The 19,337-nt window shown below is 44.5% G+C and overlaps 1 protein-coding gene across 4 annotated transcripts in view; it reads right to left on the bottom strand.

Annotated features, from left to right (window-relative positions):
- Nucleotides 1-14,063, bottom strand: part of ANKRD44 (ankyrin repeat domain 44) — a 304,247-nt gene extending 290,184 nt beyond the window's left edge. The window contains exon 1 of one of the 4 annotated variants that reach the window (XM_043910502.1): nucleotides 13,810-14,063. In XM_043910502.1, the coding sequence (XP_043766437.1) occupies nucleotides 13,810-13,836 (27 nt within the window). In that variant the 5' untranslated portion in view covers nucleotides 13,837-14,063. The remainder of the gene's footprint in view (nucleotides 1-13,809) is intronic. The other 3 variants (XM_043910501.1, XM_043910504.1, XM_043910503.1) reach the window with 3 other exon arrangements.
- Nucleotides 14,064-19,337: the final 5,274 nt, after the last annotated feature.

Here is a 19,337-nt window from a genome sequence, read left to right as displayed (position 1 = left end):
TCAATGGCATGTCCAACAGTCACCTCAGAAAGCAACATGGTCAACCTCCCTCTCATTCCTACCTCCTTCTCTCTTTTTTAAAATATGTTTGTCTCTTTCTATTAATATTTTCTTTATTTAAGCTTCTCTTTTTTCTTTTTTTTTAGTGGGGCTTCTCTGGTGGCTCAAACTGTAAAGAAATTAGCCTCCAACTAATAAAAAAAAATTTTTTTAAAAATTGAAATATGTACCAGTGACAGAACATATAATCAAGCTTTAGATTAAAATAACAACATTAATCCCCCCCCCCCCAAAAAAAAAAAAACAACGGTAAAGAATCCACCTGCAATGCAGGAGACCTGGGTTCAAACCCCTGGAGAAGGGAGTGTACCAATTCTTATTTTCATTTTCCCTTCATTCTTTTTATTTTGCCCTACACTTTCACTGGGTATAAATTCAACTGAAATACACTTTAAAATTAAAATACACACATGTATCCAATGATGTTTAACTTGCCTCCTTTCTAAATAGCATTCTGTAGTTTTAAGAGAAAAAAAGACTCCAAAGTGACGTGACTGTTTACAAAGGATCTATCATCTGACTCTTTTAATCACATTTTTTTTTTCAGAGAAATTTAGGGTTTTCTATCCTATTCATTCAAGGCTTGAAGTTTTATACCAGTGTTACCAGTGTTTTTTAGAAATTCCATCATGATGATATTTTACGAAGATTGCTCTATCAACTATTTTGTTCTTACACACTTCCTCAGAAAAGACACCGTTATATACTTCTGTGAAGAGGAAGTGGCATTCTTATAAGTAATTTTCAGTTTTTGACAACTTAAATCAAGAATGACTGCAAACACCTCAGAATTTTTTCAATGCACAGTTATTCTCCTATCTAAACATAAGATTCTTCAGTCAAATTAAGTGAATAGATGTGTTTAAATGAAAGAAAAAGGAAGGACCAAAATGCTACAATTCAAACCTCTGGATAGAGATTTCACAATAATAAAACACTTCCTACTAATATTGTTTAAGTTAGAGAGAAAGCTGACCAGATAAATGGGCATAAACTTAAAACATAATCAAAACCATATTTTAATTGAAATTAAAGAGCTGAAATGGACCCTAGAGCGCTAGTCTCTTCAATCTGACAGAGGAGGAACCAACTAGAGACCAAAGACTACTGAGCGCCTACCATGAGCCGCTTGCTGGACAAAGGCTTTTCTCACTTCATTATCACAACTTTCCCATCAAGTATTTATTACACCTATTTTATCAAGGAAAGTGGTGTCATGGCAAGACTGATACAGCTAGTTAGGAGCAGAGATGTTCTTATAGCCCAGATTTCCAGGTATCAATTTAAGGATCCTTTTAACTATGCCACTCCCATGTAATATTTTTGGAAATTGCTCATTGTGATGTCACAATATTTTAAAACATTATAAACACAGAAATAGAGTACCCTAGAACCTTGACATAAGACTCTTTGCTAAAGAACAGAGCTCCTCAAAACAAGATTATTCCTTCTTGACTGTTAAGAAAAGAAGCATTAGCAGTTAAACGTTACATGCACCTCATGCGCCCCAAGACATTAATTGTACTGAGGCTCCTAGGCACCTAAACCCCTATTCACTTGGCTTCTAAATGACTTCATGACAGTATCAGTTATTCAAGTTGTAGTTGGCCATTTTTCATTTATAGTCTACTCCGACATCTGGACTCCATTAAGAAGGATAGGGAAAGATTTTCACACTTGCAGAAATAAATGAAGATATTTCAGCATGCCTAAAGAAATACTGAAATCCCTGGAGCAAGGAGCAACACCCATTTCCTGTCCAGGTAAGAAGGGAAGCTGCGGGGAGGGTGGGGACAGCACGGTCATTAAAATTGAGACCTGTAACTGCTTGCTGTCTTAAAAAACCACCAGGATTAAATAGAAATGAGGTTAAAATGTTAATGTAACAAAATTATTTCTTGGCAACTCTAGTACCTAAATTGCCCTGGAAAACCCTTACCCTGAAAGAGTTCACAAAAACAAAGCCAGGTCTTCCTGTGACTTTAAGGCAGAGACTCAAATATCTAACTGGAGTCATGCGGGCCACTTTGACTAAGTCAACAGGTGGGGTGAAACTCACCACTAACTCAGAAGCATACTGCTTTAGTCAACAAAACTAGCAGAATTGTGTGCATTTCTGACAATCAAAAGGATTCTAAAAATTCAACTGAAGATATTCCATCAAGTGAGAGTGACGGGCTCAGAAGGGGCACAAAAGGAGCAGGAAGAAGTAAAAAGAAAGAGAAACCATTTCCAGAAAGAGTAAGTCACTAAAATATTTTAAGTGTCCTGGTCAAATATTAAGGGTTTGTGGGGGATTTCTTGTTTTCTATGATAAGGATCTTCTTTTTAAACATAACCACAATACCATATTCATACTTTAAGTCATCAAAGAGCCAAGGATCCAAATGTCTCCATCTCTTAGAAGTATGTTAGTTTACATCAGAATCCAATTAGTCTTAATTCTCATTTAATCTATATATTTCCCCTCCATCTTTCTTTTTTCTTGCATTTTTTTTAAAAAAGAAATGAGGTCTTATTGTAGAATCCCCATAGTCGGCATTTTTTAATTAATTTTTTAACTTATTAAGGCTTCCCTGGTGGCTCAGTGGTAAAGAATCCGCCTTCAAATGCTAGAGACACAGACTTGATACCCAGTCTGGGAAAATCCCACATGCCACGGGGCAGCTCAGCCCACACGCCACAACTACTGAGCCTGCGCTCTAGAGCCGGAGCCAAACAACTGAGGCCCAAGTGCCCCAGGGCCCGTGCTCCTAACAAGAGAAGCCAACAGTGAGAATCCCATCCACGGCACTACAGTGACCCCTGCTCGCCACAACTAGAGAAAAGCCCACGCAGCAACAAAAACCCAGCACAATGACAAATAATTTTTTTTTTAATGTGTTGGGTTAAAAACAGGCCATCTCTACACCTACTACATTATTCCATCAATGTCCCACACCATGAAGACTATCCAGTCTCTTTCAATGCTACTCCAGGATACACGTTTGTCCAAAAAATGTTGCCATGACAAGTAATATATGCAACATTCTATTCATGTACTAGAGGGTGTCATGGAGACAGAAGACCCATAGGTAACACCTTACCTTATGCTATAGTACTTTTGGAACAATCTGGGGTACAAGTTAGTTTTTAAAAGATTATGCCTAAGCAACAAATGGAAATAATGAGCTCTGTCCAAATGTAAACTCATTTAGGTCTCCAAGAGAGGATACACAGTACCTATCAGGAGAATTCAAATGAGAAAGATTCGTTATTAATAATATACATACACCTCTCCTACCAAGTTTGCACATTAACTATTTCTTCCTTTAGTTCTTCTGCCTTACTAGAATGAACCCAGTGTTTCAGTAAATACACAGTCCTCAAATACATGGTATGTCATTCATCTGGGATGCCTTCCACCACCATCTTGCTGCCTAAATAATTTCTTTCTTCAAGGACCAGTTGGACTCGCTCTAGCTCCCTGAAACCTTTACCCATCTCTGGACTCCTGGAGTCCCTAATTAGTACCCCCAAAATGTAGTCTAAACCTGCACTATAGCTGCTTTGAGAACAATAGTGCACATGTATTGAATAAAGATTTGAGGAAGGCCTTCCATGTACAAGGCATTCAAGGTCATCTCTAACAAGACCATGAGCTCCATAAGGAAAAGGGTCTCTTGTGATGCTATACCTATTTCAGGAGTCCAGAAGCACAGCGGCTAAGAATGTGTACTTGAAGTCAAGCTTGCCCAGATGTGTTGAATCCCAGACTCATAATTACTTAACCTCTCAGATCTCATCGTCATCATCTGTAAAATAGCATGATAACAGCCAGTCTTTCATAGAGATGTTATTAGGATCAAATCACATAAAGCATGAGTATTATCTTGTCTCCTCATTACCAATTCTTTCTAGTCTTATCTGTTCTTATCCTTTGTGGAAAGAAGGAGTAGAGGACTCCAACAGAGTTACTGCCATGGAGATGGAGTTCATTAAACACGCCTTGGTGGTTTGAATACATGGAAGATGCACTGTGCCATGGGTGTGGGTGTCCCGTTCCAAAGTATTTAAGGTCCCTTTTCCGAGTGTCGCCCTGATACTTTCCCTGTGAAGAAAGGGAGCTTGCTCAGAACTAAATACAATGTAAACCTACCTCCATCCAAATTTAAAAAGAGGGGAAACAAGAAAAAAAAAAAAAGACCAAAAGTGATATTTTATCTTCTGATGGGGCCAACTGATGGATGAATGTGAGAGCTGGATTATAAAGAAAGCTGAGCGCTGAAGAATTGATGCTTTTGAACTGTGGTGTTGGAGAAGACTCTTGAGAGTCCCTTGGACTGCAGGGAGATCCAACCAGTCAACCCTGGGGGAAATCAGTCCTGAATATTCATTGGAAAGACTGATGCTGAAGCTGAAACTCCAATACTTTAACCACCTGATGCGAAAAACTGACTCATTGGAAAAGACCCTGATGCTGGGAAAGATTGAAGGCAGGAGGAGAAGGGGATGACAGAGGATGAGATGGTTGGATGTCATCACTGACTCAATGGACATGAGTTTAAGTAAGCTCCGGGAGTTGGTGATGGACAGGGAAGCCTGGAGTGCTGCAGTCCATGGGGTCGCAAAGAGTCAGACATGACTGAGCGACTGAACTGAACTGGAGCCAAAAATTTACTCTGACTTTTGTTTGAATGGAAACCCAAGAAGCTCTGCTTACAGAAATTTTTGAGTACCTCATGAGTGAAAATCTTTTGAACATGAACATATAAACATATACACATACATACATGTTTATTTCACTCAAATAGTCACTGAGCAGTCACTGTGTGCCTTACACTGTTCTAAATGCTTGTAAGTAACAGAGCAAAGATTTTTGTTGCTGTTGCTCATTCTGTCCAGCCTTTAGGAAGTCGGGCCTGAGGGAGGGGTGCTCCTGGCATGACCAGTTGTTGCTGAAACCCTTTACCTCTGCCCGAAGCGCAGTGAGGTCAAACAATGCCAACACTGAGCTCGGAACAGGGCGAAGTTCACTGCAGGCCCATGCCAAGGGCACGGGTGGCTCGCGCCTTAAAAACCCCAAACAAGGCTGATTCATGTCAATGTATGGCAAAAACCACTACAATATTGTAAAGCAATTAGCCTCCAACTAATAAAAATAAATGGGAAAAAAAAAAACAACCCCAAGCTCCCCAAGAGCTTTCAGTAAAGTTCCTTCCTAGGAAAGGTGAGGGAGGTGCCTGGTTAGTTCTTGCAAACTTCTTGGTACCAGATCCTTTGCTCTTGAAGTCAAGCCATGGTCAGGTAACAATGTTGCTGTAAATCTTCACCAAACATTCTTCTCTGTTCTGACAAGAAAGGACAAAGTCCCAAGGCTCAACTTTCACCCTTTGAGGTCCAGGTCCTGGCTAAGAGAAGAGAGATCTCAGGGCCAGGTCCTCAGATCCTAACCAGTCATCATCACTGATGAAGCCGGGCGCCCAGGACACGACTGGCCCTCAGGTTCCTCAGGCCACCCAAAGCGGGGTAGGGGGATGCGGGTCCCACATTCTGCAACCTATGCAGACAGCTGCTGCTGTTAGGTGCAGAGACAGGGGTGGGGGAGAGCTTCACGGCTGCCTCAAGGCCTGGGCCAAGGCTAGTGGGTGGCCTTGGGGAGGGCTCTGGAGCCCTGCAGGACAGGGCCCCCAGCTCACCCGCTAGCCCGAATGTTCAGGGCTGTGTTCAGCAGAGCTCTACTCCACACCGATCGGTGAGGAGCTGGTGGCTGGAGCCAGGGAGAGACCAGCAGACACACGGCTGCATAGATGAGCGGCAGAGGTGAGTGGAGGGCCCGGGGGACACTCCAGACAACAGCGTTTACTCTGGCTGACACTGGAGGGCTGTGAACAGGGAAGCTACATGACCGCAGATCCAGCCCGCCGACAGCTATGCGGAATAGAGTCCTGGGGCCAAGGCTGGATGGGGAAGACTGGTCAGAATGCTACTGCAATAATCTAAGAGATAGTCTGGCCAAGGTGGCAAAAAGTGGAAACGAGAGCTAAGAGGGTTTTATAGTACTAGAATACAACATATATTAAAAATACAAAAAAAAGAATTAAGGATTTTTTAAAGAAATATTCTAATAATTCCTTCCTCAAACTCAATAAGACATCCCACTCACCCCTGGAGTAGAGGTGCCCCCCCTCTCTTGGAGACCACTCTTTAACAATAATTGGCTGGGGGACTTGTCTCAGCTGACCTGAATTTCTGCCTGGCTTTCTGTTCTAACACTTGTCCTGTGTTCACTTCCCATCTTTCTCTTCATTCTGCCACTCTTAGATACCAAAACAAGTTTCTTCCACAGACTGAGCATACTACCATACAAAGGATGTGGATCGGATGTAGGAATTCCCTGCTTGTAAAAGTCTGTGGTCTTTGGGTCCATTGCACACAGTATCTGGGTGGGGCCAATGGTTGGGAAACAGACTTGTTAGACGCAGATGTTATGGTGGAGTTCAACAGAACAGGATTAAGAGAATCCAAGCTTGCTAAAGCAGCCCCCTCTGCTGAAGACTACAGCAGCCCCAGCTCACCACAGCTCTCAACAGAAAAACCTGGGGTCTACAAGTTTACTCCCCTTGCCCGCAAGAGGCTCAAGGAGTCTCAAAGCCCCAGAGAGAAAAGCCTTAAGGGTTCTGAATATGCCCTAGAAGATGGCATTTTAGGGGAAAGTATCCCTGATTCTTAGGCAGAACGGTGGGTGCCAGAAGGGAAATCAGAAGTTCACGGAAGGCAGATACCTTTTGAAACCAGATTCCATGAGTTTAGACGAGGTTGATACTGAAGTACCTGGGCTGTTCTCTTAGAATGTTGGAATGCTGGAAGAATTTAGAAGACTCCCCACCCACCCACTCCCATGTAACAAAGAAACTAACGCCAGGAGTTGTTCAAAGCTACACAACTATGAGAAAAAGAACCACGAGTAGAATCCAGATCTTTGTATTCCTAGTTAAGAGGTATTTTAAAAATAAATGAAAGCAAAATTAAAGAATTTAGCATAGAAATCTTTAGAAACAGGTTATAACTGTGATTAAATCTTGCAGGAGACACGGGTTCAAGCCCTGATCCAGGAAGATCCCACATGCACCACAACTATTGGGCCCGTGCCCTGGAGCCCAAGCTCTGCAACAAAAGAAGCCACTACAATAAGAAGCCCACACACTGCACCTACAGTAGCCCTCGCTTGCCACAACAGCAGCAAAGACCCAAAACAGCCAAATAAATAAAATAAAATAAAAGGTACCTTAGAAAGTTACACAGGGGTGCTAATGAGGAGATTAGAGACAAATGAAAGCCAAGAATTATAGGCAAACATTGGCTTAGTAGAGCTTAAAATGGCCCAAAGGTGGACTACATGATTATTTTCTTTGCTTGGCCCAATTAATAGAGTACTAGACAATTTTCAGTTTTCAAAAGGAGAGACAAGTGAAAGAACCGTTAAAAGCTTTGATATGATCATTAAAAAACTAGTGGTTGTGAGTCATTAATTTCAACCACTTGGGGCTACCAACTCTCTTAGAAGCACGAACACAACAAAATACCTGCTCTCCTAACTTCTGATGGCAGAGCACAAGGCGAAGATGATGTTGGCCAAAGGGTAATAAAGGAATAGTCAATAAAATTGATCATCTATGAAATGAATAATAAATATAAATGATAAAATGAATAATCTTAGATAATCGTGGCTTATCTATAAAATAAAAGTGGGGGACAGGGCAGGAATCAGTTCCCAAATTATTGACTTTGGAACTGGATGTGAACTGTTTGACTTGGATAGCTGGAGAGCTCAATTAGAGTTCACCTGCATACACCCTCCTTGGCCACTGTACCACCACCATCCATGGAGGGCAAGGCACACAGCAAGTGGGTGGAGCCTGGGCACTGGAGAGGCAGCCAGTCCACTCTCTTCATTTTATAAAGAGGAGCCTCAGGCCCACAGGGAGAAGGCAATGGCACCCCACTCCAGTCCTCTTGCCTGGAAAATCCCATGGACGGACAAGCCTGGTGGGCCACAGTCCATGGGGTTGCGAAGAGTCGGACACGACTGAGTGACTTCATTCTCACTTTTCACTTTCATGCACTGGAGAAGGAAATGGCAACCCACTCCAGCGTTCTTGCCTGGAGAACCCCAGGGACGGGGGAGCCTGGTGGGCTGCCGTCTATGGGGTCGCTCAGAGTCGGCCACGACTGAAGGACTTCACAGAAGCAGCAGCGGCAGAGGCAGCAGGCCCACAGAGGCTAATCCAACTGGCCAAGGGTTGGCCAAGCCACCGTATATGCCACCTCCCCCTCACCCTATGTCCACAGCAAACACTGATTATCAACCATCACATTTCCCCACCTCCGGCTGCAAGAGCTACTGCGCTTCTGACATATTCCTCCTACAATCTCCCCTCCCCGCCATACCCACCCCTTCCCAGCTAACTGGTCAGAGCTAATGCATGAGAAAAAAACCCAGTTTCCAACTCTGGCCTTACAGAAGGTCATAAAATAGTCTTTACTATACTGCTTCAGTGTAAGTCTGGCTGGAAAGAGAGTGACTAGGTTTGCTGGGGACAGCCACACCTGTTTCCTCAATCTAATATTTAATAGTATTCTGTATCATTCTCAAAGGCATCCCAGTTTGAATCAAAATAGTATGGCCATCCATGTTCTATGTAACTCCTAGTCAACCATAAACACATATCTGTTTTTTGAGTACATGGTGTTTCAGGAAAAAAAAACAAAACCTGACCCAGTCACCAGCAGTTTTACAGGATGTTTTCAAATAATACTAAACCCAAATAATCCTTGAAAGGGCCTCACCACTACTCCCACCAACCTCTATTATACAATGAGCTTCCATATGGAATTTTCCTTGGGATAAAACAAAAAGGAGAACCATAGTTTATGCAAGTTTGGAAACCATAGGATTATCAGATCTCTGTAGCCCCTATTTTTAAATTATTTCCTGTTCTACTTTCACCTATAAAAATTCACATTATATTGATGACACAGAAATCGTTTTAAAAAATGTTTCAGGCCTGTTGCTGGCACAAACAAGTGTGCCTTTTTGGAGTTTATATTTACTCTCTGTTTAGAGAAAAAGAGGAAGTAAAAGTTGAAACCTTAAAAAAAGTTTCAGTCAATCCAGGGCTAGACCTTGTGTACCACGGTTGTATTTACACTAACACAGCCAGTTGTTTATTGACAGGCATAAATTTCAGTTTATTTGGAAAAGCCATTGGTCTAACCATCATAGGTATAACCTTTATGCTCAAGAGAAAGATATCATCAGGTGGAAAATTTTAAATTCTTACCTGGCTACCCAGACAGAAGACTAGAAGGAAATATATCAAGCTGTCAAGAGTAGCTCTGAGTATACAGATATAGAGACTTCAGATGGTTTAAACAGGTTTTCTTTTTGGTTATCTAGCTTTCTGATTTTTCTACAATGATCATAGTTCATTCACTAATGACCACGAAAAAAAAAATCACCAAGTCACCAATCAACACATCATTCTCCAGGGTCGGGAGGTGAGAGGCAAACAGGATAAGCCAGGCACTAGTCTAGCAGGAGCAGAGACCTCAGGACAGCTCCTGACTCTGCCTTGGCCATACCTTGGCCTGGCCCCCAAGCTAGGAGGACTGTGGGACTGTGGCCACCTGATGGCTTCCCGGTAAATAAGAGCAGGCATCTGTGACGGCTTCGGCTACACTGCCCTTTCAACTATCCGAAGAACAGCCATGTGGTGAGGGCCCCACCTGTGCAATCAGACTGCTGCGCAAGATACTGCGCTCCATCACTTACTGGGGGTGTGAGCTCCAACAGGTCAATTAGCCTCTTTACTCATCACCACCACCTACCTCCTCGTATGGCTGTGAGGATTAAGATAGATGATCCACGGCAAGGGCCCAGCATATAATAAGATCACAATAATGTAAGCCATTATTAGGTCTCTGCCATGAAACACCAGTCCTCAAGTGCACTCCCCAAACCACGTGACTGCATCTCAAAACAACCAGAGAAGGGTCCAAAGAATGAAGCTTTTATTTTCCCTTCTCTGCTGAAGGCAGACTGGACACAGAGTTTGCTATAAGCTCAGGGCTGCTGGGAGGACAAGGGCAGCCCAGTAAAATATGTAATGTGCCCCACGCTAGGGGCTAGAAATGCTGCTTTCAAAGTTGCGGGATTTCCAGTTTCCACAGCTGCCAGCCATTGCCTTTGGCAAGGAGGTGACTAAAATGTGAGCCAGGACTTGGCAAGAGGACACCAAACCAGAAGGCCTCCAGGCAGGAAGCTCCAAAAAGGGCCACCTACAGCCAAGAGTCCTGAGAGGAGATGGCATTCTGCTGACACTAGCAAATTCAGGAAAGAATGGTGAACATTTCAAAGGTCCGACAGAACTTACCATTCTGCTTCAGAACTTTGAAAAACTTTGGGGAGGGGGCACCAGGCCAGGTTGAAGATATGACCACATTCTTAAAATCACTGCAATGCTTTCACTATATGACATAAAGAACACCCCCCTCATCCCATAAATTTCAGTATTGCAAGGAATTTCACATCTATCTTTAACTAAGATGTAGTACATTTAGATGTAAAGAAATTCTTCCCGAACTTAAAATTATCTCACTTTACAAAGATATAAACATCCCAATATCCATCGATGAGGAAATAATTACCTTGTTATGTTAATTACATAGGTGAGTGTGTTCTGTGCTGTATAGGGTGATCAGCTTGTCCTGATTTGCCTAGAATTTCCTGGTTTTCGTATCAAAAGTCCCATATCCTTGAAAACCCCTCAGTCTTGGCAAACCAGGATCAGGCCCCCTAACACTATAAGAAAAATGATGTGTATTGTGTGAAGGGGAAAACAGAAGAGACACAGTTACAAATGCAGAAGTGCTCAATGCCAAGTCTATTTGCAGCAATAACTCCTAGTTCCTTTTCATAGTAAAAAAAAAAAAACTAAACCCCACACTTGCCTCTCCCTTCCTCCTTTCTTTTAACTCTCCCAAAACAGAGCTAGGAAAAGGCATTTTCCTCCTCTTGCATGACAGAGATGTCAGCAAGGAACTGACTACTGAGAAGGTGACCACCATCGCCAGCAAGCTCCTGCACCCAGTTTCAGCAGGACAGGAAATGTCACTTCTTTCATGTACGCATGAAACTTATCTATTATAAATCAATGTTATGTCAACTAAACAAATTATAAAACTCAAAAACAAAGACCTAAATAATAAAACAAAAAAGCCAAGACAACTAGTGATTCAGGTTATTAACACAAGAATGTGTCTTCATACTAAAAGTCTAAGAACTCTGACAAAAACAAGATCCACCTTGCAAACAGGGCATTAAACAAATGAGAGGGAATTAACATGTGATTGTTTTAATACACAGCTGAGTGGAGAGGGAGGCATTTCTACAAACTCTAAGGTCCAGATTTGAAGCAAGTGGCTCCCTACATAATGGTGAAGCAAAGCTCCTGTGGCAGGAGTTTAAGCAAAGGGTTTAAGCATCAGAGTTTAAGCCTCTGATGAGGTTAAGAACCAGCTTCTAAGAATTTAGAGTTTCAAACTGAAAGGTAAGACTATATAAGGCAAGAAAGACCACACACTTCCTGGACCTAAGGCCTCCCAGAAACCATACTTGTTCACCACTCTACCCCACCCAGTCCACCTCCTCTCCCTCCAGCTTTGCCCCACAGGCTGTCACCTTCTAGGTGTTCATGAATTTAGAACTCCTTAGTTTCCCGTTATGCATCAGGAGACGGAATCAAACACCCCTCCACAGTGAGACTGGTTTGTTGGGGAAAGGGTGAGGATGTATTCAAAAACACTTTAAAAGGGAAACTCTTTGAAAGTTCTACTCGGATAAGTCCTGGAGAATAATTTTCTAACATCAAAAAATACTTTTCACCAGCGTTGATCCAGATTTGGCAGAGAATGCCTTCTTGTCAGCCTTTCAACACAGCCATTGACAAGACAGAAGGAGGTATCTTAACCATCCCTAGAAGAAAGGACAGGAATCTGGAAGGCAGGAGACAGGAGTGCATCTCTGCCCTACAAGTCAAGAGCTGTGTCCTTGAGGAAGACATGCTTCCCTTGTCTAGACCTCAGTCTCTTGGTTAAAAAAATAAGGATTTGGGTGAAGATCACCTTTGGCATCCCTTCGGCTCTAAAGTTCTATGTAAAATTCTTTTGTGTATGTGAAAATGACAACACCTATTAGAAGCATTTTGTGTACTTTGAAGATGAATATTTAGAAATTAACAGAGAAGTATAGTAACTTGCAATGACAAAGATAACATTACCAAGGCAGACTAAAACCGAAAGATTTAAAACAAGCAAATGTCTAACAGTTGTCAAAGTGTGTGACTAAAAGGTGGGGGGCTGGGGGGAGGGCTAAACTAATATCAACTTACAAGTACTCTTAAATGCTCTGGAACCAATGGAAACAAGTAGATTCAGCACTACCAGCTGCTCCTCCTGCTAAATTTAAGGATAAGTTAATTTTAATTCAGTGATCCCTCCCCCATATAAAAAGAAAATTTTAAAAGCCTGTAAATACTTATAGAAAGCAAAGCAAAACTTTGACTCTAAAGGCAGGAGAACAAATTAATGTGGTGATTGATTGCACTTAAGTCTCAGGAAGTTCTGGCTGGATACTGAGAACAGCGAGGCACCAGAAGCAAAGCCACTTGAGAAGTAGACGTTTAAACACCAAAGACTGGCATGTTTGACCGCCTGTGTCAAAATCAAGTCTGCCTCTCCGCCTACCAGGACCGCAAAACAATGTTCATTTCACTATCCATGAATAAATGGAAAAAGAAATAAAAGCAAGCTGTTTCCTTTTTTCGTAGAAGGAGTTACAGAGTTTTGTCACACGGCTTGGTTGGGCGCTTGTGAGTGCCCATGCCCTCAGAGGAGCAGCGTCCCTAAAGGCAGGGGTGTCCCGTGCCACAGACTTCCAGCGAGGACTGTCAACCGAGCCAGCAAACATCCCCACCTCTCCAAGCAAAGGGCTCCAGAGCCACGCCGTGCTATGGCTTAGCCGGAAAGCGACAGAGCTCGTGAACACAGGCAGAGGGTAGCCCACCGTCTGTGAGTGGAACCCCGGGCCGAACTTCACCTCCTCCAGGGACAGCCGTGCCAGAGATCCCCATCGTGCACCACGCACACACAGCCTCTGGGCTACTAAAGAGGAAGTCAGGGTGTCATGTCAAAAGGATAAAGACAGCCCGACCACACGAGAGCCGCGGTCTGGGCCGGTCTCCAGCTTGGCTGGGAAGAGGGTCCCAGGCTGCGGTCCTTCTCCCTCTCCATCCACCTTCCTCCTCCCGGCGGCGCGCACCAGCCTCCCTCCGGCCCGCCCGGGCTGGCGGAGCCCAAGCTGCGCAGCGCCCGAGGAGCACCCCGAGCTTCCCCTCCCCCTGCCCAGCCCGGGCCCGCGGACAACGCACCCCCGCACGCCAGCCAGAGCCCCGCCGCCCCTTCCCCAGCCCCCGGGGCGCCCCGGCCGCCCAGCCGAGCGCGCAGCTCCGACGGCCCAGGGCGGGGACCGAGCCGGGGAGGAGGGCTGCAGCCGCCGGCTTTCGGAGCAGCCGGCGGCCGCACACACTCCTCCCCTTCGCCGCAAGTAAACAGCTCGCGGGCGCGCTCCGCGCCGCGCCCCCATCCCCCCGCCGGGCCCCGCGCCGCCCTGCGCCCGCGCGTCCCGCCCGCCGGCGCCGCCGCCCCTACCTGGTCGGTGAGTTTGAGCACGGCCATTCTTCCGCTCCTTCGCGCGCACACACATACAGGTCCCCGGCCCGCAGATGTCACGCCAGGAGCCGGGGAAGCGGAAGGGATTGCCAAGGGAAGGGAAAAAAATCTGGCTCCCGAATTTGACAGCCCTCCCCCTGCCCCTCCTCCGCCGCCGCCTTCTCCTCCTCCCGCCGAGAGGCTGACACTGGCTAGTAGGGTTTGCAGCCGAGCCCGCCCGCCTTTATACAGGAAGTACCGGCTGCTGCCAGCCGGGCCGCCACTGACATCACCGCGCGCTGCCTCGCTCGCCGCCGCGCCGCCTGGGCCGACGCTGCCTCCTGCCGCCCGCGGCCGCGCCTCGCAGCCCGCGGCTCGCAGTGCTCGCCGGCTCCCGCACCGGGCGCGCCGCGGTGGGGTCAGACCGCCGCCTGCTTCCGGCACCTGCACACTGCGCCCGGGCTAGCGGAACCCGGCCCCGGCCGCCCGCGCTGCCCCCACGCCGGGCGTCCACGGCTAGAGGCCCCCGGGCTGGGGAGGGGTGGGGGGTTACTGATCGTGACCCCCCCGCCCTGTCTCACCATCCCCCCGCGCACACACACACGACCTCGTGAGCACCCCCTGTGGATACACCCGAGGGGCTTTAAAGGCTGCATTCACTCGTAGCCAATTTCAAACCAGGAGATTGGACCACACGCCTTCCTCTAAACCTCTCCCTAGTCCGGAACCCGCCCAACTCTTCAAATTATCCCACCTGGTCAGGGACCGCAAGGCTGGTGCTCTCTTTGTTTAATACAGGGAGGCCCTGACTCATTCCTTAGCTAGTTTTTGTGAAACGCTTGGCGGGTAGGGACCCGGGGCTCTGGCCCTTTCACCTTGTTCTCCAGCTACCTCCCAGCTAGACACGCAGAACCCCATCGTTAAATTCAAACAGTGGGTTTTGATTTGAGGAGGAAGGAGATGGAGCAGCGTTACAGGAGAAGAAAAGGTCTTGAACTGCTGCATTAATTGAGCTTTTGAGGATTTCCACCAGTTGACTCACTCATTTCTACAAAATCCAGTTACCATGCTCTTCAACAGACAGAAGACCCAGCTGTCAAACAGCATACACACACAACAGTAATATACGTAATCATAGTAAAGTGTTAATACTTGTGGAATTTGGAGCAAATGCTTGTTCATTCCTGGAGAAGGAAATGGCAGCCCATTCCAGATTCTTGCTGCCTGGAGAATCCCCATGGACAGAGGAGCCTGGTGGGCTACAGTCCATAGAGTCGCAAAGAATGGAAACAGGACTGAAGCGCCTTAGCATGCACGCACGCTTAGTCATTCAACAACTATGTTCTGAGTGCTGACTTTGTACCAGATGCTGGCTACAGACACATGAAAGGGGGAGCATAAACATCCTAGATGCTCTCCTAAGATACCTAGTCTTAGGAGATGTCTGACATAAATAATCACTGCTAATGAATGTAATTACAGACTGAGATAAGGGCTCACAGGGGAAAAAATACTTGTAAAGAAATCCACGACTGAGGAATCAAGCCAGACTGGTAGGTGAAGATGGGTTTCCCTGACAAAGTGACAGAGTTGAGATTCTGCCAGAGGAAGAGTTAAGTGGGCAAGTGGATGGGGTGCTGCTCCCAGGCTGGCCCACGTGCCCCTGGCATGTCATGGAATGAACCTACATTGAACAGCAAACCAAAACTACAGTATCTACCCTTAATTCACAAATCTAATGTGGACTCCACCTCCCCACTTTCAGAGCCTCCCCAAGAGTCTATTTGAGAACGGAGAGGAGGGGTGATAGCATTTGCTTGGCATTCTCCCATTTGTTATCTAACCGTGGACTTGGGATTCAGATCACACGGACAAGGAGATCAAGAAAGCACTCTCCTGGCTTCCACAGTCCTCAGTGATGCACGGAAACAAAAAAGATTTCTGTCCAAGGCCTCCCTCAAACACAAAACAGTTTGCTTTTGTTGCATCTGTGGAGCAGTTCTTCAGTGCTGTTGTTGGTTTGTCTATTTACTAATATCCTCCTTCATGGCTTTGTATTAATAAGTAACAATAAGACCCTGACTTCTCTACCTAAATATATCTGACTTTCAGAAGAGTGATAACAAATGACTTGATTTGGCAGATGTACTCAAGATCCACTTTGGTTCACCACAGGCATGTCTACACATAAGTTCTTGGGACCTAATCTGAAAGGAGGGGCACGCAGTTCTCAGCCCTTTTGGACCCATCATCTGCTTTTATAACTAGTATTTTTAACGTTTTCATTACTACGAAATTAAATTCATAGGTAATATTACCTACCTATGCAAATTTCTGTCCAAATCAATCTGTGTGTGTGTGAAGTTGCTCAGTCGTGTCCAACTCTTTGCAACCTCATAGACTGTAGCCCATCAGCTTCCTCTGTCCATGGGATTCTCCAGGCCAGAATACTGGAGTGGGTTGCCATTTCCTTCTCCAGGGGATCTTCCCAATCCAGGGATCGAACTCAGGTCTCCCACACTGCAGGCAGCTGCTTTATCCTCTGAGCCACCAGGGAAGCCCCTATAATGCCCTAATTGTATAATAAGGAAAATAAAAGGAAAGTGATTTATAATTAATGTGTATTTCAATAAGTAAATGCTATATAGCACAGCTCTGTCAGAAGACACAATAATAAGATACTTGCACTTACTTGTATGTAGAACCAATCTGAATGAGAGAATTACAAATGCAATCCAATATGAATGTGTTTTACTAGCAACTCACATATCAACACTGGTGTTGTCATTGGTGACATGGTTTTGTGAAAGGTCAAACAGTTCTTGGTCAAGTTCCAGGCAAAATAAAGAGCAAAAAGATTGAGCTAAATTTACTGATATGGGTGCATTTACCAGAAAGTCTGGATTTAATGTGTGAATTCATAAATTGAAACTGACTCCAACATTTTGCTTCATTGGTTAAAGTAACTCAGACTCAGTGGTAGTATATATTTGATGAAATGGAGATAACAATGTCCCTGGTATACAATGTAGAAAAAGAAGACTCCTTAATGGGACCTTATGATCCAGAGGAATCCTATGATACCTAAAAGTTGCAGATTTGGTTCCTCTGGATCTTAAGGTCCTACTACTGAGTCTTCTTTTTCTACATTGTATACCAGGGAAAGGCCAACTCTGATAGAAGACCCACAATACAGCCTTCTTTAGCTTCACAACAAAGCCATGCCCCCTTCTGCAGATGACAGTTCTCCATTTGAGAAATTGTACCTATCTTGCTACTGAATTTGAGTGACTGGCCATGAGACATCAAATGACTATGCAACCTCAGCTGCCCATTATGAACCAGTTGTTGTCTGACCCATCAACCCATAAGGTTGGGCATGCACAAGAGCAATCCTTCATCTAATAGAAGTGGTATGTAAGAGACAGCTTGAGCAGGCCTGGAAAGCACTAGTTGCCTTAGCCAGTGACTCAGATTCCTTTGGCTCTCACTGCTGGTATATTGCTTCCTCATCTTCAACCAGTTAACTAGTTTACATGCAGTTCTCTTCCATATGCTGGCAGAAGCTTGAAGTGGTTTGTTTTAGCATTAGAACTGCCATGACGAATGTCCCTGACAGTAGTCCTGAAGGGAAATTATCTTAGCACAAGGAATGTCCACAGTGCAGTACATTGGGTGTCTACTTTGTCTACATTGAGAGATGGCCAGATAGACCTACACTCATCCATGGGCAATAGCTGATGGTTCTCTTGAATGGTCAGTAACTTGGGAGCAAAAGGATTGGGACAAAGAGGTTTAGAGAAGAGGTATATGGATGCTCATTTAAGAGTGGGCACAATGTGTGAGGATATTTGTGAACATTAAAGGGCATTCACTCAGAGAAAGTTTTCTATAATCAAGGGGGATGACAAAACTGATGAAGCTGGTCTCTTTCCCCACCTGCTGCAGTGCTTATAAAAAGCAGCGATGGCATCAGGAATAAAGGCTATCTAGACTTCCCTGGTGGCTCAGATGGTAAAACATCTGACTACACAGGAGGCACAAGTGTGATCCCTCAGCCAGGTAGATCCCCTGGAAGAGGAAATTACCACCCACTCCAGCATTCTTGCTTAGGAAATCCCATGAACACAGGAGCCTGGCGAGCTACAATCCACAGAGTCACGAAAGAGTGGACACGACTTAGCGAGTGAACAACAGCAACAACCCAATAAGTGCTCTCAGCCAAGAGCAATGGCCACACCGGGGAGTCTAGCCTCTCCCTGGGGGTACTCATATCCAGTGAGCTCCAGGGAGCCTTTGTCCAGCCCCAACCCCAATTCAGGACACCTTCATTTCGGAGCTCCCCCACACCTCGGATCAGCTAAGGAGTATGCAACAACTTCATAGCACATCCAGCTGCTCCTCACTCCCCCAAGGTGGTGACCCTAAAAAACAATCAATCTTAATTTACCAATCTCTGTCTCACAAACTGCTCCTTCAAAACCCAAACCAATATAATCATCTATTTTGACTTTACACTGATGGTTTAGATAGTTGATCCCCTGTTTGTAAATAAATCAGAGCCACCTTCCCAGCCTAGGTGAAAGCCACAAGCAGAGCTAAGTATATGGTTGCCGAATGGGGGTGAATTTTGAATGAGCAGACTTTCCAGTTTTGAAGCTGGTATGGCCTTTGATGCAACAGATTAGCTACTGTTCAAGGGTATCAGGGCTACAGGTGATCCTCACAAAGTCATTAGCAAGGGCCTAACAATCAAGGCTAAGAAGCTTAGAAAGTCTTGTCAATGTATTTTTATACATTTTCATCTATAAGCACTATTTATTCCTCCATACACCATACTTTCTGGATTCTATACAGTCATGGAGTTTACGTTTGTACCAATGGTTTAACAGCACTCTTTCAGGGAGGAGGAGGTGAAATATTTCCATATTATAAATGAAATGATCCATATTAACAAGTCAGCACATATAAAGCACTTGTACCTTGTACAAAGTCCAAAATGAATGCTAGCTAGTATGTCTATTGTAGTATCAATAAAATGTGAAAAGGTGATGTCTTAGAACTGAAGAAATATGGTCGTTTTCTAAAGTAAATATTGTAAAATTATTTTCTGTGTTAGTTTGTTGGAAGGTCCATTCTTTAGACCAGGAAATCCTTTCCATGGCTCTTGATCTTTACTGTCCTTGACTCCTAAAACAAGTATAATCAGTGGCATTCAGTTAAGCACTTCATTGTTTTATTTTTTTATTCATCTATTCATTTAATTGTTTAATGATATCAATCTTCTGTAACATTTTATACTTTATTTTGTACTTGTTTTGTTTCCCTCATTATATTAGAAACTTCTAGTGGGCACTAGCCATGCCTTATAATTCTTTGATATCCCCTATAGTGCTGGCTACTGAGTATAAATTCAATAAATAATGGCATATTTCTGATTTTAAAATAATGAAAATGGAGGGAATGTTAGCTGTAAATGTAGTAATTCTACTCAATATATACTAAGATATTTTTTCTTTTCTTTAAAT

The sequence above is a fragment of the Cervus elaphus genome, chromosome 8 (assembly GCF_910594005.1).
Source record: "Cervus elaphus chromosome 8, mCerEla1.1, whole genome shotgun sequence".
In the NCBI taxonomy this organism is placed as follows: Eukaryota; Metazoa; Chordata; class Mammalia; order Artiodactyla; family Cervidae; genus Cervus; species Cervus elaphus.
The sequence above is the reverse complement of the archived record's forward strand: the minus strand, read 5'-3'. Positions and strand labels throughout refer to the sequence as shown.